This window comes from Periplaneta americana, chromosome 8 (assembly GCF_040183065.1).
Source record: "Periplaneta americana isolate PAMFEO1 chromosome 8, P.americana_PAMFEO1_priV1, whole genome shotgun sequence".
Classification (NCBI taxonomy): Eukaryota; Metazoa; Arthropoda; class Insecta; order Blattodea; family Blattidae; genus Periplaneta; species Periplaneta americana.
This window is the reverse complement of record NC_091124.1, coordinates 163,398,648-163,426,005: the sequence shown is the minus strand read 5'-3', so window position 1 is coordinate 163,426,005 and position 27,358 is coordinate 163,398,648. Positions and strand designations below refer to the sequence as shown.

At 34.3% G+C, this 27,358-nt stretch overlaps 1 protein-coding gene and 1 non-coding gene across 29 annotated transcripts in view; both read left to right on the top strand.

Annotated features, from left to right (window-relative positions):
- cac (calcium voltage-gated channel subunit cacophony) overlaps nt 1-27,358 on the top strand; it is a 1,051,854-nt gene that overhangs the window by 874,584 nt on the left and 149,912 nt on the right. For 25 of the 28 annotated variants that reach the window (XM_069834011.1, XM_069834005.1, XM_069834017.1 and 22 more), the window contains one exon: nt 23,237-23,328. In XM_069834011.1, the coding sequence (XP_069690112.1) occupies nt 23,237-23,328 (92 nt within the window). Of the gene's footprint in view, nt 1-20,775; nt 20,868-23,236; nt 23,329-27,358 lie in introns of all 28 variants that reach the window. The other 3 variants (XM_069834019.1, XM_069834004.1, XM_069833992.1) reach the window with 1 other exon arrangement.
- TRNAY-AUA (transfer RNA tyrosine (anticodon AUA)) lies at nt 15,240-15,311 on the top strand. The gene has a single exon. It is a non-coding gene; the product is annotated as a tRNA-Tyr (tRNA).

Sequence of the window (27,358 nt, the reverse complement as noted above, 5' to 3'; positions counted from 1 at the left end):
TAGTCTATGTATGTACTTCAAACAGTTAGAGATTTTCTTCTCTGAAAAAATGCAAAAGCCTTAAAAATTACACTTAAATAAATTACAATTTTACGCAGTAAATAAACATGATAGTATTTTAAAATCTTGATAAGATATAAGAATATACAGAAAGCTAGTAAAAATATATAAACATTTATGTAAATACTCTTTTCAAGTTTCTAGAAATGCTTAAATTGATATAGGCTTTATTCTGTCAGAACATGGGAAATTTGACAAGGCTTCAAAGCAAATCAATTTTTGAGATGGGATGAACATATTATATGGTATTATTTGTCGTCATCAACAACATTTCAAGAGTAGGCTTAACAGCCTGTTTCGTCATTAGTCCATCTACTAACAGGTCTACCTACATGCCTTCTCCTTCTTGGTTTGGTAAAAAAAAAATATCTAATTCATAAGCATCAGTTAGATATATTATTTGTGCAAACAGAAAAATGAGTGGGATATAGTTTTAGCATCAATTCACTTTTCATATAATTCATTCCATGCAATTATGAATTCAGAGGATGGACTGGGATGGAAATTCCTGTTCCTCCCAGAGCTCAAAATTCCTTCCTCTGGAAATGTCAGGTATATCAGAACTATTTCAATTTATTTTTAAACAATGTGTGATAAGTTTAACTTAAACAATTTAATTAAAAACATTAACAAATCCCCTTCCTTCAGCAATATATAGTTCAGCCTAAACAATAGGAACTCTCTCCTACAGATAAACTTTGTCTACTTGAAAAAGTATATTGACTTAAACTATAAATACCATTTATTAGTGTACTTAGTTTTTATAACTCTTAATTAGTAATGAAATTATCTGTTTTAACGAACTATGGTATATCAATCAGTTAGGCCTATATACTGGGTGTTTCAGACCACCCGTATCAGGCTTTTTTCTCGAAAACTACGTATATGGTACCGGTACTGGTTGTGCATAAAAAAAAAATTGATAACCAAAACCTATGTAAAGAATCGATTGATAGTAGTACCATTTCCCGTAACAAACTGGAAGTAGGGGTACCTGTGGTCAACTTCGAAATTTCAAATGAAAACATAGGTCACTGAAGGTACATTATCATTGGAAACTGCTTTAAAAAGAAACAACTTTTACTGATTTTTTTCTAACTTTTGTTTACTCACAAAGCAACAAAAATGGTATCTTCTGAGAAATGCTGTATGTTGTTTATGTACGTACTGTACCTGTAGTAGGTACAGCATATTGTAAACACTGCAGATCTTGAAACAAAGTCACTTTCTACTGTCTTTTATTTTGCATAGCAACAGTGAATTTTGTCTATTAGCAGTGGCGAAGCTGAGCTTTCCCAAACATTTTCGAAGAAGAGACAAGATCAATTTAGAATTTAGTTAATTAACAGGAGCGTTTCCACATTTCGTTTACCTTTTAGCGACATAAAGTATGGCCTAGATCACTATTTCCGAACCATGCCTTCAGCCCAGCTTACCCAAAAAATTTTTGTCATGCTTCGCTACTGTTTATTAGTCTGTATGACGTCATCTCCCTTTGGGTTTGCTATTTGGAAAATGCCTTTCACAAATGAATAAACATTTGACATGTTGATGATACTTGGAGAATGCCATTGGAATTGCAGAGAAGCGGCACATGTTTACACAGAAAGATATCCATTGCGCGCCCATCATTCATTCATTGTTTTCTCAAAGACAACAGATTTCATCCATACCATATTTATCTCCATCAGGAACTTGAGGGACATGACTTCCAGACTCGTGTTGATTTCTGCAACTAGTTTCTAAACACGGACCAATGATTTCGAGCTCAGAATTCTGTAGATTGATGAGGCAACTTTCAAAAGTAATGGTCAAATGAACCTCTACAATGCCCATTATTGGACTCTGGTTAATTCACACTGGCTATGTGAAGTGGATTACCAGCATGTGTGAAGCCTGAACACATGGTGTGGCCTCAGACACTGAGTCATAGGACCGTACTTTTTTGAGGAGAACTTGAATGGTAGAATGTACACACGCTTCCTCAGAAACATTTTGCACCAGTTGCTTCATGATGTTCCCCTTGCACTTCGGTTAATGATGTGGCTTCAGCAGGACGGCTGTATGGCTAACTTTTCACGTAGGACTCGACAAGTTATTAACCAGTTATTTCTCCTATGGTGGATTGGATGAGGAGGACCAGTGGCTTGGCTGGCCTGATCTCCTGACTTCACTCCAAATGACTTCTTCTTGTGAAGGAAAAATAAAGGCATGGTCTACCAGATGTGTGCAACAACTAGAGAAGACATGAAACAAAGAATTAGAGAAGCCTATAGATCTTTCAGGTGCGCTGAAGTGCTCCGTGCAATCACGGATGTTAGTAGGAGATCAGAATGTTGTTTAGCACAGGATGGCAGACATTTTGAACAATTACTATGAAGAGTGTACATACATTAACAGCATAACAGCATTCAGCAGTTCTCAGAAGATACCATTTTTGTTGCTTTGTGAGTAAACAATAAAAGTCAGAAAAAAAAGTTTCAGTAAAAGTTGTTTTTTTTTAAGTAGTTTCCAATGATACCTTCAATGACCTATGTTCTCATTTGAAATTTCTAAGTTGACCACAGGTATCCCTACTTCCAGTTTGTTACAGGGAAATGGTACTACCACCAATCAATTCTTTACACTTCCTGCCTGGGATCTGTAAGCATGTGTGACATCACGCGATGGGTAGAAGCAGTATAGGTAGTATATGCTCACGCATGTGCACTCTCTGTTTTACAAATGAAGCTAACAGCCACTATGCTTTCAGATTCTAAGCAATAGTGTACTTAGGTTTTGGTTATCAAAATTTTTTTATGGACAACCAGTATCATGTAGTTTTCGAGAAAAAAAAAGCCTGATACAGGTGGTCTGAATCATCTGGTATATGTTACTGGTATGAATAATAATAATAATAATAATAATAATAATAATAATAATAATAATAATAATAATAATAATAATAATAATAATAATAAGAATAATAATGCAAATTAAGCTTTCAGGAATAACTCCCTGTAAAGTTAATTTGAATAATTTCGAGGGAAAAATTGGATAGGTGTCAGGTAGAGTTCCCGGGTAGCTCAGTGGGAGAACGTTGGTAAGTTTAACCAAAGGTCCCGGATTCGATACCCGGCCCCGGAACAATTTTTCCCTCGAAATTATTCAAATTAACTTTACAGGGAGTTATTCCTGAAAGCTTAATTTGCATAATACACGTCACTGTACGTAACAGAAAACCACATTTTAAAGTCACACAGAGTTAGTGTGCACTCAAATGTTGGTTGCTTGACGGTTGTCAGCCCACTTTGAGGTCTGTGGATATAGAGGGAAAAATTGAATCGGTGTCGGGTAGAATTCCTGGGTAGCTCAGTGGGAGAGCATTGGTACGTTTAACCAAAGGTCCTGGGTTCGATACCCGGCCCCGGAACAATTTTTCCCTCGAAATTATTCAATAATAATAATAATAATAATAATAATGTAGATTTTAATAATGTTAATTAAAACTTTTAATAATGGAAAATACGAATGTGGTACAAATTGAAATTATACAGTACAAACAAAAACTTCTTCAAACGTAATTCTTGTTAAAGTCCTACATGTTTTTTTTTTTTTTTTTTTTTAAACAACAATGCCTCGTCATTACTGTCTTCTTTATCTTCGTCTCTCACTATACCACTGTTGTGCTTCACATCGTAGGTACATGGAGTTTCACTTCCATGATGCAGTAGGAATCAAGAAACTTCTTTAGTTTTCTCTCAGAACTTGTCTTGTTTCCTTTCAAACTCTGTAACTAATTATTTATTAATGAGACTAGATATTTTCAGATGAGTCTTATCCTTCATTCTAACTCCAGTTAAGAGTTCAAATGGAATTCTTCCAATATTCCGATGATAGATAGAATTAATAACTCGTTATACTATGTTAATATTCATATACTGGTACTGTTTAGATGAATCCGAAAACGAAAATTTTGTAAGAACAGAGATTATGACAGAGTTGATTCTCTATACTTTCCCATTAACTCGGGGTAATTCTGTAGAAGGCTTAATAAGCATATGCTTAATATTCTCATCTTTACTATAATCTTCGAATTCACGTCAAGTGAATTCTGTTCCACAATCATGATGATTTGCATTGGATTTCCGAAGAATGTCTTTTGTGCTTCCAACTTAGTGATAACTTCTTTTGTAATGGTGGACTTCGTTGGATATAGTCACACAAACTTTGTGAAACTATCAACCACTGAGAAGATGTGATGGTAACCTTTAGGAGTTGACTCAAGTCTTCTGGTTTATTAGTGAGCACTAATATAGTTTAAAATTATATTTTCAATCTTCTTTTCTACATTGGGAATGTGGAATTCTTGTTCAACGAGTTCTGTCTTATTAACAGAAAAATGTCCTCTCTCATCAACATATCTGATTATCTCATGCTGTATGGTTCTTGGAACTACCAGAATCTCATCACCTTTACAAAACTTGAAAAGTATTCACCATTTGTAGGGACTCTATCTGGATATTTCTTTAATGGTACTGAACCCTTCGTCTTGTTAAAGTTTCCATATCCTTGCTACCAATCCATCAGGAACTACATAAAGAATAGGATATTGACTTAGAGCATCAACACGTCGCATCTTTGTTCCACTTCGATGATCAGTGGTGTATCAGTATTCTTCCAGTATCAAGGCCCAACTCAGAACCTTTGGAATTAAATCCGTCTTGCTTATCGTCTTTTGGAAGACTGCACAATCTGTAACAATTTTAAAGTCATATTCAAGTTGATACACACGGAACTTCTTCAATGTTATTATGATTGCCAGTACTTCTCCTCCTGGTGAGTAGTCGTTTTACTCATGCAGTACACAGGATATATCTGGTCATCTTTTGGACATTTCTGAAGTAAGACCTTCATAACCATATTTACTTGCATCATTGTTCACTGCGTCTCATACAGGGGCGGCTCTACAATAAGAACTGCAGAGCTGCAGAACCGCCATTCAAAAATGGACCTGAAAAAAATTTAAAATATTAAACGTGCGTTTATGTAATCTAGTTCATTGTTTCATTTATTTTTCCAATTCATTCTCCTTCGATTCGAGATTTTACTGTCTGTAGGAGCCTTGAACTGCTTGAGAATTTTAGCTGTAGTGTACTTTTCCGATCTGTGATCGGCAGTTCCTGAAGCTCAACGTATGGTAGTCGGCAGCAGAAAACTGGTTTTCTTCACCGTCCCATAAAACTGCATTAGAGCTGCAACCGAAGCAGCTCTCTCTGAATATACAAGAGAACCGTCAACACCCTCATCTCTTTCTGACCTGCGTTAGAACACATAGGCTTCTGGACTACTGTACATCATTACAGTTCCAGTGTGTTATAGTACTGTGGGTGGTGTGATGTGATTAGTCAGTGTGTCTAAGGAAATATTTTATATAAAAATTAATGAAATGAAAATCTAATCGATCAACCCTTTTCGAAATTAAAAGAGAAATCATTGCATGTTAACTTAAGAAATTAGGACGTCCTACATAAAATTTAAATATTGAAATTTCTGGAAAAAGTCGAGGAAATCATGCAGCCTGCTAGTCATTTTAATACCGAAATGTGTAATGGAAACGATTGGTTTTTTGCTGCGCTCATGAAAACGCTTTCTCCCCCGCCCGTGTATTCTGTTTAGAGGAGAAAATACATGGACAAACATCGGTGTGAAGGATTTAGTTAATTTGACTTAAAAACTAGAAAAGCATGTGGGGCACATCTCCATTACGTGACTAGTTGTACCAGGTGGGAGAGATGTAGCACACGGATGGTTGGAGTACAATTTCGGGTGCACAGTCAACTTCGAGAAGGGGCTGTAATTACACGCGTTATCCAATTTAGATGCAATAAACAGCATGCGTTTGCTAAATACACTATTTTTCATGCAGAACTGCCAACCTTTGTAACCGCGGGCCGCTACTGGTCTCTTATGACGGATTAAAATCCTCAACACAGGATTTTTAATAATGACTTTTTCAGCATAGAAAAGGCAGTTTTCTGGTCACTGATAAACTTGAACTCTCGATACTTCTTCAACAGATCGCTTAATGTTTTACAATTGTAGAGTAGTTTGGTATAAACATGCGGAAATATTTCGTGAAACCCAAGAAAGTCTGCACTTGCTTAACAGTTGTTGATTCTGGAAACTGCATAACAGTCTTGGTTTTTCTCTGGTTATGGATAAAGTCGTCCATTTTCCACTGTGCATTCTAAGAATTCAACTCTCTTCTTCAAGAAGTAACATTTCTTCTTGTTTAATTCCACGCCATACTTCTTGGTAGTGTCTGTGACCATCTTCAACTGGTGTAGTGCCTCAGCTTCATCTTCAGCAGGAACTGTCAAGTCATTACGTAAATTAGTACAGCACTCTGTACAGCTAAAGAGAAAAACACTCAATTCATAAATAGTTGAAATATGCTGGTAAATTACGTAAACCAGGGGGCGTTCTACGAAATTGGAACAGAACAGCATGCGTCACAAATGCAGTGCATTTTATATTTTGGGGTTCTACTGAAATACGAAAGAATCCGTTTTTCAAGCCTAGTGTGGTGAACACAATTATCAAGTAGGTATATCTTATAATACGTATAATAATTTATACATACTCTTGAGAAGTCACCTTTCTTTTTTACCACTACCATGGGACTAGCATATTCTGAAGAGCTAGGCTCAATAATTCTTTCTTCCAACAATTCATTCACTTTTTTTATCAACAATATCCTTTTCAGCAGGTGATAATCATCTTGGTCTATTGAAAATAGATCGTTCCTCTTTCATTTAAATGCGCAGATTTATATCGGAATTGTTTATATTTGTGGTTTGGAGAAGGAGATTAATTTTTCAATATGTTCTTTGTAGTAACAATTTTATTGTTTTCTAATGCTGTACACTTGGTGATAAAACCAGTCGTCCTCTTACACTCCAATATGATCCCAATTCATCTCTTCATTCAGCCCGCACAATGGACATATACAGGACAACCCATATTTATGTCCAACTTTTTATTACACTGTAGTAGCGAAACCAATCAGGTTAAGCGACCCATTCCACCGCTGAAATGTATCATGTTCCATACCATTAAACACACAAAAGAAGCTGTCATTTTATTTTACTTTATTGTGTTCTCAGTACGGTTCGAAACATTTAATGTAATCAGAAAAATGTAGTGTAAATCTTAAAACATTAACCATGGCCACAAGACTTGTCTGTGTACAGTCGAACACGAATTGCTGCTTGAATGGAAGTGTGGCAGTCCCCAATTATGGTGCAGAGATGGTGGAGAATGGTGAAAGGAAGAAGTGCGACGCTGGACTACAAGACCATCAGGAGACTTCACGCCAACTTGATTCACACTGGCTCAGTTACGCAACAGAAGGGTGCTGGCCGACCAAAAACAGTGATCACAGAGGAGGCCAAAGCAGCCGCTACTGAGGCCTTCTAGAGAAGTCCTAAGAAATCCATTCAACAGTACCAGCAGGAATCTGGTGCATCCTATGGGTCCGTGCAGTGGTTGCTAATGGAAATGAATTGGTGGTCATGGAAGCCACACTTTGTGCAAGCTCTGTCATGTGAGGATTGTTATATCAGAATGGAGTTTGCATGGATTCAAGAGGAACCTAATCTTCTGCGATACATTCTATGGTCAGACGAGAAGAGTGTGACCGGGTGCCAGATGAAATGCTTGTGAGAGCAGTACAGAACGTTCAGCCACGTCTGGAAAAATGTGCAGCAATGCTGGTACTTACATCGAATTTTAATATTGGTGGAATTGTAAGCAAGCCTATAATGACTGGACTATTAGTTCATGCTACTTTGATCCTGTCATGTTAATTCATTTACTTGTGATAAACGAATAAAAAGTTGAACATAAATATGGGTCGCTCTGTAGGTGACTGGAGGATTCCTATTCTGTATAGATGTTTCTCCATGCAGTCATAGCCTGTAATAATCTGAAGACTGCTACTGCTGATTTCCTGGTGCATCCGGTATTATGTTGGAATTGTAGCATACCTCTCCTTATTTTTTCTCTTAGGAGGTCTTTACTTTGTGTGTTTTGTGTTTTTGTTTGTACATTAATTTTATTAATCTTTTGACAGAATAAAACTGCGGTGTTTCTGTTGGCATATGGGGCTCGTAACATTGTAGTCAATGTCTAATGCAATGGTTCCCAACCTTTCTCGACACACGATACCCTTGTGATGTATTAAAAATCACGGGGCACCCCTGTAGACTTTCCCTTCTCCTCAAATATTTCACAAAACTAAGTTATACGTTTTTAGTTTAAGTTCAAATAAATTCTTATATTACTGAAATCCTTTAAACTCTCATAGTCACTTCCGACTGTTTCTGTCACCTTCATTAATATATACAAGTTTATGTAATGTTTCATTATGTGCTGTAGACGTGTTTCTATTAATTTTTTTCTGTTTATCCTAACGTAGACATTATGCAAATCAGCAAATGTAACTTCAGCTTTACGTCTTCTAATGTTCTGAAGCATATCTTCTTCGTCGTCTTATTCTTCAAATGTATCCCAACCTCGTCTCAGCTAGAACGGACATTTCTGCTTCTCTTCAACCAACCTTACTTACGTTAACTTATGGCGTCATTATTTGTTCTTACCATCTTCGTTGTTTCTATCATCTTGTATTGTTTCACAGTCCCGGATGAGTCTCCATAGGATTTAATACAGTTGATGTTAATTAAAACTTTTAGTAATGAAAAATGTGAATGTGACACAAATTTAAAGGATATGGTACAAATAAAAACTTCTTCAAACGTAATTTCCTGCTATCTTTGTGTCTGATTCATAACTAGTAATTGCTTTCGTGATATGCATAAATCTTTTTTCTGCAGTTTCCTTCTGAGATTTCCATAAAATTAAACAGTTTGTTCTTCACTGGGTTCTCCACGTAGTGTGACTGAAAATAACGCTCTGAAATTGAAAGTAGCTTATCAAGTTTATGATTAGAAGTATCACAACACACTGTAAAAAGTTCACACAGTCCAGACCATTTTTATAGTAGCCTAGTTCTGCGACAAGGAACGAAACATAAACATTAGTAAGATTTATTCACACTTTATTCCTGCACAAGAAAACTCTTGTCTGTAAATTTATATTGTAGGTCTGCTGTCAAATTCATGTTGCGAAAATATTATTGTGGCTTAGAGTAGTACAAGCATATAGCTGTAGTTAGAAAAAATTTCAAGTGAAACAGTCTATTTCAGAAGACCCTATATTTTCCGTCATATGTAACTCTTTTATTGGCTGTCATTTTCTACATGCTGTTTGATCTTCATTTCGCCCTCCATCTCGCAACTTTGATTGTACATATAGATGTGGACGACCAATATTGCTGATGAATATCAAACCACTTGCCCGGGATACTAAGAGAGCATTCTTGTTCTTCGATATAATTTCGTTCATTGTGCTGAATAATCTTTCTCACTCTGATGTTGCTATTGGTAGTTTCTACTGTTTGTTTTAAAATTTTCAGTACATTTGTTTCAGTGTTACAATCAATAAATTCACAGAGATCAGTTATGAAGAGTCGCTTTTTTGGCAAACGAAAGATATTACAGAGTCTGTTCACACTTTTATTATCGTAAATAATATCATTTGCAAGAGGCCAGCTTTTTGTGTTGACAAGAGCCAGATCATTTACAACTAAATTCGTGTGCTCATTACTGGTCTGGTTTGGTTCTTTGAAGAAACATTTGAAGTTTAACTTAACATTTTCACATAATCTCACCTTTAGGTTTTCAGCTAAACTTATGAACAATGTGATGAATTTCACGCAATTCAGTTCCTCTGAAAATTTTCATTTCTGCAGCCTGCTTGCTTTCTTCTTCAGAGGGACCTGGAGATAATATCATGGATTCTACAATCCTTATTCAGCACTTCATAGCTCTATCACTCCCTCCGAGAGTGATTTCCCTTTTCTGGAGAAACAAGGACAAGTCCGAGAGCTCAGTAAGAGCATCCATCATTATTTCCAAATTTAGTACAAAGTCGCAAGATACTAGAGTTTTATAGAGGCCAGAATATTTTGCTCGCTTCTTTGTATCTCTTGCAATATCAACTGAAGCTTCTTTGAAGTCCTGTACTAGAGCTCTTTAGCTTTCCGAAACAGATTTCACAGTCCTCAAACCAAGAAAAGTGAAATTTCGAAAGAATTTCTAAAATTGCTAACATTGGAAACTATTCATAGTAGATTCCATAAGAAAGAATGGTTCCATATTTTCACTGATGGCTCCCTACAGTCCAACCAAAATGGAGCAGTGTTGGTACTACATGTTCACTTTCCTTGTTGTATAAATCCTAGGTTATGGAGCTACAAATGATGAAGAAATTAAAGCCATTTATTCAACACTTCAATATATGTTGTATCAGATCTCTTATTTTCAACAAGCTGTTATATTCAGTGATTCTAAAGCAGCTATTAACAACTAATCTGTCACCTAAAAGTAAAAAAAAGAACCAATTACTGAAAAAGTATACACTATCTGATGAAGCTTAAGAAGGCTAGTTTTTCAATGGGTACCTGCACACTGTGGATGATCTGGTAATGAAGTTGCTGACCATCTTGTTAAGAAAGGGAGTAAAATTTTACAAAACCACATGTCAACTTTATCATTTTCAACAGTTAGAAGATTAATCAACTCAAAATATCAAAATGTAATATCATACCATTTCCACGAAATTTCAAATAATAAAAGATGGAAGTGTCTCAGTGTACAACAGAATATAATTCCTGAGTTTCCAAGGAAAAGTACAGTTGCAACCTTTCGATTTCTCACAGGGCATACTGTTTGTCAAAACACTTCAACAAAGTTGGGATTATTTCTTCACTTCTTTGTCCATTGTGGAAGAAATCAGAATCATCTTCAAAGATGTCCAGTCGTTTCCTATAAAACCACTGTGTGTGTGTGAAATATTTGAGAGCTGTAGAGTTAATGGTTTTATTGCCAAGAACTTAGCATTAGTTAACGATAACAGTTCTCAAACTTGAGGCAATCCACATTATAGTGAAAATTTGATTTATTTTGCAGTCTTTCATGTAAGGATTCTGCACATAGAGTTGTATTGCATTTTTGGGAGACGTGATGTACATTGAACAGAATTTATCAAAGAAGAAATGAAAGTTAACAACATCTAGTACTTCCTCCCTAGTATCATGAACCACTAATTCCAGCACAGTTCCAAACCACTAAATTGAGGACCATTTCTTGCAATTGTTTCTTTTAGATAATCATCACCAACACGATGAAGTGACAAGTTGGACAAAATAGCCTCTTTAATCGAAGCGTTTGAAATACTTTGCAATTATACAAGACTCCAAAAGAAAGTATCTACTGGAGAGTCAACTAACATGGCACATTTTAAACAAAGTACTGACACTGTTATAAAGACAAGATAAATAATTATACTCACTGTTGATTTGTTATTTAACAAAAGATGCTGAGAAGTTTTGTTTCACATTTCCATACTATACAGATAAGTTCAGAATGTACACACTACTCATATTCAAACCATTTAGTTCGTGAACATGTATCTATAGGAAAATCAGAAAAGGGTCTGTTGGTTTTTGCTAGTTCATAAGCAGTTTGAAAAACCCTTTATTGTTTCACACATTTAACTGTTAATTTTATCTATTTCCCCTTCTAGTGTTTTCTTAGCAGCTGATATTGTAATAGATTGTGCTCGTATAAGAGAATTCGAGTTCTTGTATTCAAATAGTTTCTTTCTAATGCTTCTTTGCTGCACTTCCCGAATTTTTCCATAATGTCCAACGTGATACACTAACCAATCTTTTGGTGGCTTAATATCAGTCCCCATTTCAAGTTTACTAACATCAGCACAAACAGCACAGCCTAATTTGGCATTTCTTACTAGTATCCAATTATTTGCTTTCTTAAAGCTGCTTAAATTTATATTGGTTTTCAGGTCAGCAGTCAGGTTAATCACACTCATTTGACCATTTACCTTGGTTAGAAGTTTCACTTTTATTCTCTGTTTCGTTCACTTCACATCATCATCGATAATAATAGCAAACTTGGTTTCCACACTCACCACTGCCAATGCCACCTGGGCTATGTGTATAAACAACATCTTCACATATCTTCTTCCGTTTAGCTTTTCATCAACACTGTCACTATCGGTACCTTCTCTTTTACCTTTATTCAACCAATTTAACAAACTCATTTTCTTAAACACTCTTCGAACATAACTTCACACAAACTTAAAGTGAACAAATTAACTTTCAAAATATTGCATGCCCTACTGTGGCAGCTGCTTTTTAAAATTTAAAAATTGTCTATAGATGCAGTGTTGCCAAGAATATAGAATATAAAATGCTAAACGTATGTCAAAATAAGATGAACTCCAGTAACTTGATTAGAAAAGGAATTGGTTTATCCTGCTGAAGTAATTTTCAAACTGTTAAAAACCCATAAACACAATTGCAAAATTGCAGTGTTACGGTATTTTTTTGTATTGACTTTGGAAAAAAAAACTTAATTTAGTGAGAAAAAATTTCTATTGGTGATACTTTTTCCAACGTAGTGCATTCTCTGTTGAGCAGTGCTTTTCCAAAGCACATTCACTGTTGTGGATATGAGCAGCTCCATCTATTTCTAACATGTGTTCTCTGTTTGAAATTTGCGCTAATACTGAATCCAATTAAAAAAATACAGAACCTTCTTCCAAATAAATCTATAGCTATAATTAAAAGGTTATTTGTATGGTAATGGTGAATTCACATTCATTTTAACCTAAAAATTAAAGTCCAACAAAAATTTTAACCGGAACTGCATTCTGGACAATTCTGGCCCAACTACAGCAGTAGACATACATACCCTCATAAACAGACTAATGTTATTCGGCTTTGGTTGCTCTGTTGTACGAAACTATCATGTCATATACCCTACTGTGATTTAGCAAGCAGTCTGTTCTTCTGTTCCTTTGTTTGAATATGATCTGTTATCGAATTGCTGTTACCACTGGCTATTGAAAAAAATAGATTAAGTACACACAATATATTGCTGAACTATGCTTGAAGATTAACTGAAATAGAGAATTCAAAGATTTTTAAAGAAGGGAGGTGGCGTCACGTTTTTTATCTCGCATTGGGTCTGACAGAATGTTTCGATGCCACTATATAGGACATAAGATTTGTTACAGACTCTTAAACCGAAAGTAAATTAACAAATTCTTTATACAACAGTGCAACATAAGACTAACTTTCCATCGCCATTTACATTAGAGGTGTGGTACGAGACATTATTAATAAAGTTATATTGACAATAATGATAGAACATTACTTTTGTAGAATGAACTAGAGCGAAAAGTTAAGAATCAGATTTGACAGAATTACTCTTCTGCTTCTGAACATGTCCATTGTTGCCAGTTCAACAATGAAACTTTTCAAATTTACTTAAATTAGGGACAAAATTAGTCCAGAACATGAACTTAATTTCGGGAACTGTTCCCAATTTTTGGGGACAAATGATCTTCTCAGAAAACTGTGCAAAAAATGTTGTAGGGATAGTAACATAGATGTCTCTCATTAATTCACATTTTGGTACAATTATTTTAAACTTTTATAGCTTTTGATGAAAATATGTAATTTATTCTCATATACTGGCACTTACAGAACACAGAAACTTGAGATAATCCACAATTTGGCGCAGTTATTTTATCTTTTTATACTACTTTAATGAAAAGTATAACATTTATTAAAAGTTTACTAGTATTTACACAAGCAGAAACAGAGAATTCACGTTCTTGGCAGTGTTGCTGTAAGTTTTGTGGAGTGAAACTTTGTTTCTCGACACATTTTTTTAGACTGAGGAAGTTCTTTCTATGGCACAAGATGTCATACATACATTTCTTGTCACCACTGCTCATGACCCCCTAAGGTAATTCATGTATGATCTGCTCCCCCCCCCCCCCTTCAGATAACTGCACACATTTCTTTATCTTTTCATACCCAGGGTTCTTCATAATAATATATCCTAATTTAGTAGTGCACGCTATGCCCACTGAACCAGATGTTATTTCCTTTGAAGACATCTGCACCAGGAGGATGATGTCCGTCGAATCTTTCAGTGGTAGGGGCATACACTCTAGATGTTCTCAATATCCATTTATTGGTTGTTAATAGACTTGTATACATGTTTCTGACATTGTCAAACTCTTAAAAGCTACAGCTTAAATTACGGATGCTGGAAGTGGGCCTTTAAGGGAGGAGATATGCTGTTATTCTGAAAGCACAATACTGTACACTCTGATTCACTGGAGTCAAATATATCTACTACCACCTTGATTTTGGCATAGTATAGAACTACCGTACCAATAGCCAGGTATTGTACTCGCCAAACTTAGATGATCCCAGCTCAGACAGCAGAGTGGTGTGAGTGAGATCGTCTAAGCTTGGCGAGAACAATATCTACTATCCCAATGTGCTAGTAAAGGTTCTGGTAGGAATGGTGGTTCTGGTACCATTTCCCTGAACAATTGAATGTGAATTGGTGCTATCAGAAATACTTTTTTAACAGAAGAAATTATATATATTATTTTAATGTACCGAAGTACATATGATATTTCCATGCAGACATTCTGCGTCATCATACGATGAAAGAGTAATGGAACGGAGAAAAATTCCCTCCGGCGCCGGGATTTGAACCCAGGTTTTCAGCTCTACGTGCTGATGCTTTATCCACTAAGCCACACCAGATACCACCCCGGCGTCGGATAGAATCGTCTCAGATTAAGCTCCAACTCTTGGGTTCCCTCTAGTGGCCACCCTCTGCACTACGTCATAGATGTCTATGAACGTAGGACCGAAGTCCACACATGTGCTGAGGTGCACTCATTATGAGTGACTAGTTGGCCGGGATCCGACGGAAATATCATATGTACTTCGGTACATTAAAATAATATATATGATATGCGTAAATCACTTCGTGATTTAAGACGGTGCTTATTCCGTCGGATCCCGGCCAACTAGTCACTCACAACGAGTGCACCTCAGCACATGTGTGGACTTCGGTCCTACGTTCGTAGACATCTATGACGTAGTGCAGAGGGCGGCCACTAGAGGGAACCCAAGAGTTGGAACTTAATCTGAGACGATTCTATCCGACGCCGGGGTGGTATCCGGTGTGGCTTAGTGGATAAAGCATCAGCACATAGAGCTGAAAACCCGGGTTCAAATCCCGGCGCTGGAGGGAATTTTTTTCCGTTCCATTACTCTTTCATCGTAAGAAGAAATTATGTCATTGACTGCAAGAAAACGATTTGTGACTTCTTCTTGTAAACGATGTAGATCATGGGCAAGACAGATGGCATGAATCCTACCAGGATAGAAATTTGCCAATGGTTGCTCTGTGTTAATCAAGTAGACAGGACTGGCTGTTACTGACAGAAGAAATTTCTGTATCTGTATCTTTTTCTGGTCAAAGGATGCATAGGACATCTCTGACAATGCAGGGTGCAGTATGAAGGTTCGTCTTCTTCATCACTTTACATGACATTAGGTGAGGTTTTCCTGGTTCTGTAAGCCAAATGTAGTGGTCACCAGTTTCTCTTCTAATATCTCCATGAATCTTTTCGTGCAATTATTTCAAATAATTCTTGCCTAGTGTCGACTCGTCTGATGCCCTTAAAATTTCAGTTTTGTAGTATGTTTTATACCACATTTGTCGATACTGATGCTTCACATAAATGAAGACGAAAGTTACCCACTGAAAATAAATAGTTGAACCTGTTATTTGTTCTGCTTCCTTGAGACACCTTTAATGTAAACCGCAGAATCTTTCTGCTGAAGGAAATAGTGACATCTTGATATGATTTATCTAATAAAATCACTATAAAATATTAACTAATTAAGAACAAAATGTATCCATATAAATTTTCATTTAAATTGATTCGTAATTAATTAAATATGTAATACATGCCAGCCTTTATGTATGTAGGGTCGCACAATAAGTCTTATGACTGCAGCTTCTGGAGCTGTATATCAGTAGATGATATCCTGGGGTAAGATGACAAAGCCTATACAGTATGTAACCAAAATAAATCTACATAAATACTTTATCTACTTACTTGCTTGTCACAGATAATTACTTTTCCATTAGTAAAATTAGAGTCTTTCCCAATTCATTGCCAGATCATATTTTTTTACTATAAATTAATAATGCACACTGCTTGAAACAATTAACAGAATACAGCATACCCACAAACGACTGCGATAAAGTAACTGGACTGTGTTGACAATTTCGTTTACTTTATACTTCCCTATCATTGACATAGATAATTATAGGTAATTTAGGATATTTATTTAACTTTTTTAGTAGGTTATTTACGGCACTGTATCAACATCTCAGATTATTTAGCGTCTGAATGAGATGAAGGTGATAATGCCGGTGAAATGAGTCCGGGGTCCAACACCGAAAGCTACCCAGCATTTGCTCATATTGGGTTGAGGAAAAACTCCGGGAAAAACCTCAACCAGGTAACTTGCCCTGACCGGGAATCGAACCCGGGCCACCTGGTTTCGCGGCCAGACACGCTAACCATTACTCCACAGGTGTGGACGGTATTTATTTGGTTTTGTTGTAATCTCTCTTGGTTTAATTGTGTTAAGATCGTGAATTTGTGTTTTAAGAAAGTTAAAGATTGAAGTCCAGATTAGATCTTTTAGCTGTGGTGGTGAGGTGACAGGCAGACAAGAGTGGACTTGATAACGCTCATCACTCTTTCTCTGAAAGCAGCAGAGAGCAGCACCATTCTTACTACTAAAAAAAATGTTATGTCACAACAGTGCACCATGCATATACTGTTTTTATTCATCTGTTTATCGACATAAATAATACATTCAAAATACCCAAATAAATCTATTTTGTACATGGGTTAAAGGCATCTCTTAAAATTGATTAACTATGTTTCTTTTTTCTTTTTTACGTGAATTCGAAAAGCTTCATTTCTATGCAAATTTGAGGAAAATTAACCATTTCCATAATTTCTCCTGCAAAGAGCTCATTTAGCCCATTCTAGGTCTTTAAGCCCTCTTTTGTCTTTTCTAAGTTTGATAGTATTCATACATCCAGATCCAGTAGCTATAAAAGGGAAAAGCATGTTAAAATTTTCTGATTACAAAGCAAGGATAAAATAGGTTAAAACCTAAAAATATGGACTCTAGTATAATGATTGATGACACTAAATTCTTCATTACAATTGGAGTTAATAAGTTATGAGGTTGTTAGCATAGAAAGTTCACATCACTGCCATACTGAGATATAATGTCAAAGAAAATAAAAGATGAGATGACAAAACGATATTTAGTTGCATTACTTTCAACGAAGTTTCATTAAAATTAGTGCATATGTTGGAGTCTTAGTAAAAGATTAATCTCAACTCCGCCATCGTAATATTATAAAAAAAACTACCAGACAAGTTTCTTCAAATTATAAGACATGATTGTATATAGCATTTCATAAGCCTTTGATCAACGATGTGTGAAATGTTTGTTTGTTTCCAATTGTAGGGTCTAGACTTTCACATCATTCCCTTTCTGTTCATAAATTTTAATACCAATGGATAATCTGCTTCCATGACAGAGTTTGGGGTTTTATCTCACAATATACTGGAATTTAGTATGCCAAAATGCTAAAATACCAGTAGCAACAAAATGATCAACTTGAAGTTTAGGCAAACCCAGTACAAAATGACACCTTTAAACGCAAAAAATAAATGATAATAATATAGCCTTCAAAATAATTACTACACTACTAGGACTATTCCAGTCCAAAATGACTGAACTAAACAAAACTGCAATCCAGCATATCAGTGCATAACAATCACAGTGGAAGCAAATATCACTATAGAAAATATGTGAAATGTTGCCACCTTGGAATGGGAGAAGTGAACAGGAAATAGAAAATATAAACCGAAGATGTCGATTATCAGCATAACCTCCATAAATTCTTAAAAGTCGGAAGTAAAATAATATTTTTGTCCGCATAGAATCAATATTGTTCCCACTGTGAATTGTTTCACCTCTTCCCCACCACCTCAAACGAAAATAGTCTGAAACCATCACTGCTTCCATGAGTTTGAACCAATAATTTTATTTTTAATGTACAAGTATGTTGAGAACTAATTTACTGTGTTTTACTGGCAAAAAAATAGTGCTTATGAGTATAAGAAAGATATGAAAAAAATCAATTTTTTCTTACAGAAATGCTAGGAATTAGATATTAAAGAAATTAGTATTTAACTAGTTAATGTGGGTGAAAGTTAATGTCATTTACTCTCCACAGCATGATGCAGTGACATCTGGCGGTAGTTTAGTTGTACTGTGTCCGTGTGTCCCATTACTATTTGGTCACTTCATTTTTTGTCCGGAGTTGTTGCATACCAGAAATTTGTATCAAGCAACAATGGACGACCAGTTCTTCAGACGAAATGGTGTAGGGAGAATACCAGCAGTGCCAAAATATTTCTACAAATCTGAATATTATAGCCAATCAAAAGGTTCCTGCGTTACATAAAGATATTTATTTGTTTACTTAGTAATGTAATTTTATTTCTAACATTAAAATAAATTGTAAATAGGCAAATTAGTAGTATATTTTAAAATGTAGATCACTGAATGACATTTTTGGCTGGCAGAATATAATTTTTATATTCTACCTTAAATTCTAATATAATTTCCAGAACAATTTGATTGGCCATAGTATTAAAGTATACTGACTATATTACTACTATAGCAGAATATTTCCACAGGCTTGTAATCGAAATATATATGATACAGTACATGGTTTAATATTATATTTTAGTTTACATTTTATGTGATAAAATATACTAAATTATCAATCTATAATTTCATTTTCCTCTGCAAATAGTATCTTTTGTTACTATCTTTCTTTCTAATACATCTTATTTTGTTGGAACATAATTTACATAAATAATCTAACAAAACATTTATAATACAAACTTAAGAGATTTTATAGTTCACTGTCTTATTGTCTGTTGACTATTGAGGTAGTTTTATTGTAGAAATATCTTGGAAATTTTAGTAAATGAACACATTAAAGAAAGTTATTTTCTCCTTTTTTATATATAATTTTTTTTCTATAGTTATTATAATTTAATTATTACTTATATCTATACTAGTAGTCAATAAATTTGGATTTTAAAATCGAATTCTTATTCTGCCCTGTTGGATACTGTGCCTCGATTAGGCTGTGAACAAATTCAGGGATCTCAACTGGCTTTTTTCATTATAGGGCTACAAACTCCTGCTGAAGATAATTCGTGAAAAAAAGTTAGGCCTACATTTATAGATCTTTAAATACTTTCTGCACCTGTCATTTAGTTGTATGATAATGAAAATGGACGAATGATATCAAAGGCAATATAAGTGCCCCAAGAAAACCTACACAGTGCAGTCTTTTCAACCACAAAATTCATTATCATCTTGGAATTCAAATGTTAGTTCCAATAAATAAAGCCAGCATTCTAACAATTCAAATTACGGTATTTACACATTTTTAATTCTATAAAGTATTAATCATGCAAGAAATAAAAAATGTAATGTTTTTGATAGTTATTTATGTCATTTAATCAAATGATAGTATTGGAGTACCTGCAACTTACTCATCAGAACCAAATGTGCCAACAAATTACAGGATTTAATCGTCCTTTAACAGGAGGTACAGTATTCAATTATAATAAAAATACTCTTATACAAAGATATATAATTGTGTTAAAAGCTCAGTTTATAAGCATATTAGAAGTTATTTTCTCTCCACAAGTTTTAGAATATGTTATAACTCACTCAAAAAATAATAATAACCTTGATATGAGGTTCATATTAAGACAAAATATGAAATGTTCTGCAATAGTACTGATAAAAGATAGTCAGTAAATCTGAGCGACTGTATCCTATGTTTAAGTTTTAGTATTTTTATGTTAGTTGATCAGTTGAGTGACTACAAGAAGAGAAATCCAGAAGTGATGTACACTTAACAATTTGTGTTCAAATTGGTACATAGTTTGTGCAATCCATAGCCTTAATCGGCCAGTAAATTTACAACTTCTCAAACTTACGATTTCAAAACGAAATATTGCAAGAACGAAAGTTTAAAATATATTTGTTCACAGTTCAGCACATGATGCAGTTTAGTATTTCAATTGCTAACAGTTCTGGTTTGTTGAAATAATTATGGACTTCCAAGAAGGCAGAAATAATTGTTCATATTTATTTACAACAATTTCATAGACGTTAATTGCATTAGCTGGTAAAAGATTACTGATTAATCTAATATAGAGTAACATTTTATAAGTAGAGTTACGTTTGTCTTGTGGTTTTAGACTATTAACTGCTGATAATTGAAATACTGGGAGTAGTGTAGTGTATAGAGACATACATCATGTGCAGAAGTATTACATTTTCGTTAAAGAAATCATTTTTTTTTTATTTTATTTAAATAGACTAGAGAGTAAAGTTTTTTTATTGTCACACAAATATTAAATTCATTATAAATTTCCCTACTAACAGCAGTTTGCATTGCTGAATTTATTTCTTTTACTATGAACGAGTTTGAGAAGTTTCCAATTACTATGATTAGGGCATGACTGCAAGCTGGGACACACGGATAGAGTTTATGTTTGGGGCTGTTTTTCAAGGTTTTCGGAAACATGAAGTTTGACCCTGATTCGCAACTCAATCGCCATAACAACTTTCAAACTTTCTTCGGCGCTCTTTTACTGCTTTTCCGGTGAGTTAGTTTAGCGCAAGGCAGCACTTGGCCTTGAACAGACTCAGAACTAATCTAACATGACACAACCTTATCACATGCCTCCCTGCTGGTATTGAGATACCTCTTTGCTATAGTCTTGTATATTAATGTTCAGCACTTTTATACATTTTTATATATAATATAACTTTGAAGTTTGATCATTGGCAGTATATGGTGTTAACATACAACTAATGCTTATACTATTAATATGCAATTGTCTGTGTTCTAGATACTTTACTGCTTCCGTGTAATGCCAATGAGTATATTGCGATTTCATACAGACTTACTTGGACGACACAACTTACGTTACTACCTACTTTTTAGAATCAATCAGTTTCGTGTAAGATTACAGTAGTGGGACCTCCACAGTGACGTACATACTAGTAAAACACAATTTTTCCAGTCAGTGCCACCACAGTTCTCACACATTCCACACAAACATTAGCCACACTTAACACAGTAGGAGTTATTTTGTTTCTGATAGCTTGCGAACATGGACAGGTTAGTTCTGAGGCTGTTGAGGCTCTCGTAGATTTGGCCGGTGTCTTTACTAACTGTGGTTGGTAAGCATGCTAGCTAATGTTGGTAGCACTGGAAGCAGCCCCTCCTCTTCCTGATATAGGCAAGCATTTCTGTGGTTGGGTATCTTAGCTAGTGCTAGATTGTTAAGCACTTGATGTTTGTTGAGTGTACGTAAAGTAATTTAGGCTATGTAAGATTTGTTCTTGTGAGTAATATTTGAAATGTTCTAAAGCTATTAATAAGCATTTCTGGGTATTTAAATATAGTAATGTTTATCTCTCGAAATAAATAATGACATCTTAAAGATACTAAACTGTTATTTGATAAAGTAAGATTTCAGATCAAGTACCTTTACAGTCAGTTGGAGTAACTTTTTGTTAGCTAGAGTAACTTCGTATCACTTCTTAATTAGTTTTAAGTACTGGTATTCCAACCACATGCATTATTTTCGTACAGTATTGCAATTTCCTATATGTTCTACAAAAAAAAGTGAACCGATGGGACATCAGACACTTTAAATGAAACTAGTAAGTAGTACGAAATTATACTAGCTGGTACAAAATTACATTAGTATAGGCAAATTCTCCTTTCTTCATCTTTCTATTTCTATTAATCTCTTTAATTGATGAGATATTTACATAGTCTCTTAATAATAAAGAAAATAAGTGTAAGGATAAAAGCAGTTATAAATATAAAGAATACAGTAGGGTAATCTATGTAAAGAACAATATGTCCTATGTTTATTATTCTCGAATCTCTTAATTAAAATGACATAATGTAATGTTGAACTAGAGCACGTGCAGTAAATTGGATGGTAAAATCTATAATTTGAAATAATTAAAACTGTTTACATGCGCGTGGGTCCAGAAAAGACTTTGCTGACAAACTTAATCATGAAAACTTTTTATAAGCCTGTATGTGAATTTCCATTGATTTAATGAAATATAAAATGTCAGAACGTTTCTGGAAGGAGGAAAAGCAGGAAGTGAAGAAACAGCTAATAGTCATGGATGCGAATGATTTAATTTCATTTCCATCCAATGCAGCAAACAGAACATGAAGATAATTTTTAATTAGCTGATCATGTACATTATTACACAATTCTTCTATCTGTCTTATAGAACTATTTTTGTATTATTTTTAGAAAGGCAGGACTTTAAATTTGAAATAGGTTAATTCGTAAATGAAGTAAAATTATGGACTAATGCTTATGTAAACTTTGTCATTGTTTGATACAATAGATTTTACCCTCCTATTTCATGTATACTGTTATATCTAGACATTTTATATTTCAAGAGTTGCAACAACATACTCTCTCAATTGAATTTTGAAACAGAATGATTATTTGAAATCAGTATTTCAAAAATCAGATTATGATGTAACGTATTAAATGTAATTGCTATGTATTTAATTTCCAAATACATCTATGATTGATTTGTTATACAAGTATTACTCGATGTACTGTTCTTAATTCATTGAGTGTTTGCTTCTCTTTACAGTGGTGACTACTTTACAAAATATTAATTAGTGAGATATCTGTACTAATAGTCTTATCTTGTGAATTTATTGACTTTTAGAATAACTCCTATAATTCATTACAATAAGTTCTTTAATATGTCAATGCCTGGAAATCCTTATCAGTACCTTTAAACATGACTAGTGTTTGAGCACTGTATTATAGAGTAATAGCATATTAAGTGTGTAGTCAGGCGTAATAGTAGTTTGGTTTGGTTGCGTGGCCACTGACTATTAACTTAAACTGACAACTCTCTCTCCCTGGCTGGCTGGCCCGCCTGGTACCGTCATGGCCACACTACTGACTCTAGGTGTTTGGTAACATTGCGCTGGATCCCGAAAGTTCCATCACGCGCCATAACAACTTCCGAAGCTTTGTTCAGGGTCTGATGCTGCTCTTCAGGCAAGTGCTAACCATCCTCTTCCACCATGTTGCACTGTAAAATACCCCTTTCCTCGCTCTACCTCTTCCTTCCTCTTTCTTCTCCATACAACAGAGCAGTTCCTACATGATCACTCTAATTGTACAGAAGTGTACAACCTGCATTGTGTTTATTTATTACCGTAAACATTTTCTTATGTTGAATATTATATATGTGGCACCAAAATGGATAACACAGTCAGTTTTGGAAATTAGCACAATTAAAATAAGAGTGTAAGTAATAATAGATTTCATGGAATTATAGGAGCTGAAGAACTGAAATTATCTGAGGATTTTTTTAAAAGTCACAGGATATATTTGTCCATTATCACTTAAATAGTAAAACAGCCAATGAAGTCCTTTCACATAGGCTAATTTTCTTCAGGATTTTCCTGCTTCGTGTAACAGTAACATGCTGTTCATATTCTTTGAAGAAAATAATCCCCTTACCTTATTCACTTTATTTCAATTGGAAAAATACAGGTTTATAAGGAAGATACCAATGCTGAATTTCCATCATTATTGCGAATTCTTAATGTTGGAATCATCATAAGTGAGGGGTTTGAATTCCCTCATTAAATGGCGTAAAATATGAAGAAAATCTTGGTAAGATGAAATTATGTCAAAATAAGAGATAAGTTTGTGATCACATAATATTGTAAGATGCCTCCAATGAAGAACAGACAGAATCATAAAGATATTCTTGGTGAATTCTTGTCAGAGTTACATTCTAACTCAATTTCAGGGAGTTAACTATGAAATAAGTTCACAAGACTTAGCATGTAAACAATTTCTTTAATTAAACTGAAAAATTAGTACTTGCTCTAAAAAAAAAAAAAAAACCTACATACGAAGTGGTACAAGATTTTTGGATTTTCATACTGTGTCATACAGAAACATCCAATTTTTCGAAGCTATATATCAGCTTTATTATCAGGATGACAAGAAAAAAGGAATCTATCTGTTGGATCTGTCAGGGCTGGACCAGTTCAGTAGCTACAAAATGTTGAAAGTTTCTACATGTACAGTATGACTTGATGCAAAAATCAGAACAAAAATCTTGCTCGCAACTCACTGAACACAGCTTAAATCTGAAATAATACAGTATAGGTGTTCAGACTGTTGTTAAACTGCTGTGCTAATTTAATTTTATTAATATTTCATATTCTATACAGTTTCATGTAAATGAAACCATATAATGTATAGCCTTCAATAACAACTTAAAATGATATGAGATTCTTTTAAAAATAACTGATAGCAATGTATTCATTTGATAGTTCACAAAACATAACAATACTAAAGATGCATTTAGTTTTAGTTTTAGTATACACAAAATAATAGGCTTAGATGCATTATAGGTACCATCAGCCTATTTGATAATATCGATTCATATTCTTATCTGGAAATAGTATATTATCGATTGTTATTCTAATATAGCCAACTTAATAAAATTAATTCATTTTTTAATATATTTCAATAATACGTAATGTCACTGCCTTCTCCAAACTTATTATTAATTATAGTTTTTTATGCAAATACTTTCCTTGGACCTTGTAGTGTTTAAATACCTGCCATGGTGACATGCAAACAAACAAATTTTGGTTCTCAATTATTCAAACAATAGGTATCGATAATTTCATTTATCGAACTGCTATTTCCGTTGACCTTTTTTTAGGAGATATGTTAGAAACAAATCCTTCGAGGTCCATGAAGAGGTGCACTGCGTTGCGTCTGAAGGCGGCGGAATTAGAAGAGCGGACATCGTGGCTCTAGACAAGACTAATAGTAAAGGCTTTATACTGGACCCAACTGTTAGATTTGAGATGAGCCAGACCCAACCATCCGAGGTCAACAAAGAAAAACAACAAATTTATGAGCCTACTATTCCGTATTTTCGAGAAAAATATCAGATGGAAGGCACCTGGGAAGTACATGGTTTAATGATCGGAGCGAGGGGCACCATCCCACGATCAACTGTAAACACTATCAAAACATTTGGAATCCATGACATCATTCCAAAAATAATTACTTCAACCATTAAAGGGTCTGTGGCAATTCTGAAAAATCATTTATACGGAATATCATAATACCCCTCCCCCCCTTTTCTATTTGTTAGTGTGTGATTGTTACAAATATATGTACAAATTTATTATTTCTTAAACTTAAGCTCCTAGTTCACATTTAAATTTGGCTCATCTATCTTACTGTAATCATTACTATTCTTATATGTGTGTTATTCTGTGTTTTTGGCAACCCAGGATGCCTGGGCAGACTATTTCTTGAAATAAATTATATATATATAACTGGCAGTACCTATAATGCATCTGTTCCAAGTAATAGTAATATAACACACGACAGAAATTCAAACTATAAATAAGCCATCCATTTCAGATTTAAATTTATTTAAATTGATATTCCGTTTTCTTCCAGTAGCAGCCTCTCTTACAACATCATCATAAATTGAGAGAAAAAATTTCAATTTAGCAAATAGGTCCTTTCCTATTAATAATATTCTAAGTCCACTTAATTCATCTTGCATCTAAAAAAAGTTATTCACTGAATACAAACAGGTATCACGTCAAAAATCATTGATTTGTTATACCAACACGGGAAGTAGTGTTTTCAATAACTTTTTTTTGTTTTGAAAGTTCGACTTTCTAGTATGCATACCGAAAAAAAAATTATTACGACTCACTTTTCAGTACATGTAGCGCAAAGTCGTAGAAACGCAAACAATTCAGTGTCAGCAACACAATTAATTATTGAAAAAAATCACAATACAGATCACTGGAAATAATAATTTTTTACCCAATACTAAAATTAAGTGTACAAATATGCAAATTACTGAATGTTACTCCATGGAGGGAAGGAATCTGAGTTATGTTTTGTATTTTCGTCACATTCTTAACTCCACTAATCGAAGAACCAGAGAACATCTTTGTTCAAGAAATTTGTTTCGCAATTTTGATTTTATTCTGTAAGAAATCTTCTGTAAGCTCACAGCAACTGATGCCAATTACCACCCTCAATATTATTTGAAAGTTGTTAAATCGGCACCAGTATCAGCTAATAGTGTAGCAGACATCCATCTAAAACAGTGCCCTGTTTATCCACTTGCATTATGCAGCCAAAATGAAAAGCTTATCAAAAGAACAAAACTAACAAACAAGGTACCTACCCAAAAAACATGGATAACAACTGGAATCCTAAACTCTTGTAAGAGAAAAATACTTTTAAGTAACATTAATAAAATTACAGATAACCAACAATTTAAAATATACTTTAAAAAATACACTGCTATCCTCAGAAAAGTTATCCTAGAAGCGAAAGAACTATAAAAATGTAATAGTAATTTTCTTATAAAAGTGGAAAATAGAAGTAAAGGCATTCGGGAAGTCATAAACAAAGAAATGGGTAAAAACCTGAAAAAAAGGGATAGAAAATATCAAAATAAGCATACAAAACAACACAATAACAGATCCAAAGGATGTGGCAGAAATTTTCAATGAATTATGGAAAATTATAGACCAATTTCAATGCTCTGAGTATTCTCAAAAATCTTAGAAAAAATCATGTATAGCAGGCTAGTTCCTTTTCTTGAATCGCAAAATGTTTTTTCAAACTTTCAATTTGGCTTTCGGAATAATCAGACAATAAATGATGCTCTCTTTTCCTTCATTGAAAATCTTCTCGAAGCAAAAGATAAGGAAGGAAATAGTCTTGGTCTCTTTATAGACCTCAGTAAAATCTTTGACATGGTAAACCATGATCTATTAATATCTAAATTAGAGTCATATGGTATAAGAAGCCTAGCAGGTAATTGGTTTAAATCATATCTAGACAGTCGAAAACAATTTGTAGAAATAAACACAATACATTCGACTTCCAGCTCTATGAAACATGGTGTTCTGCAGGGCTCAATTCTTGGACCAGTAGTTTTTTGTTATATATTAATGATATCCCAGATCATACACCTTTTGCTAAGACAGTTTTGTTTGCTGATGATACAAAT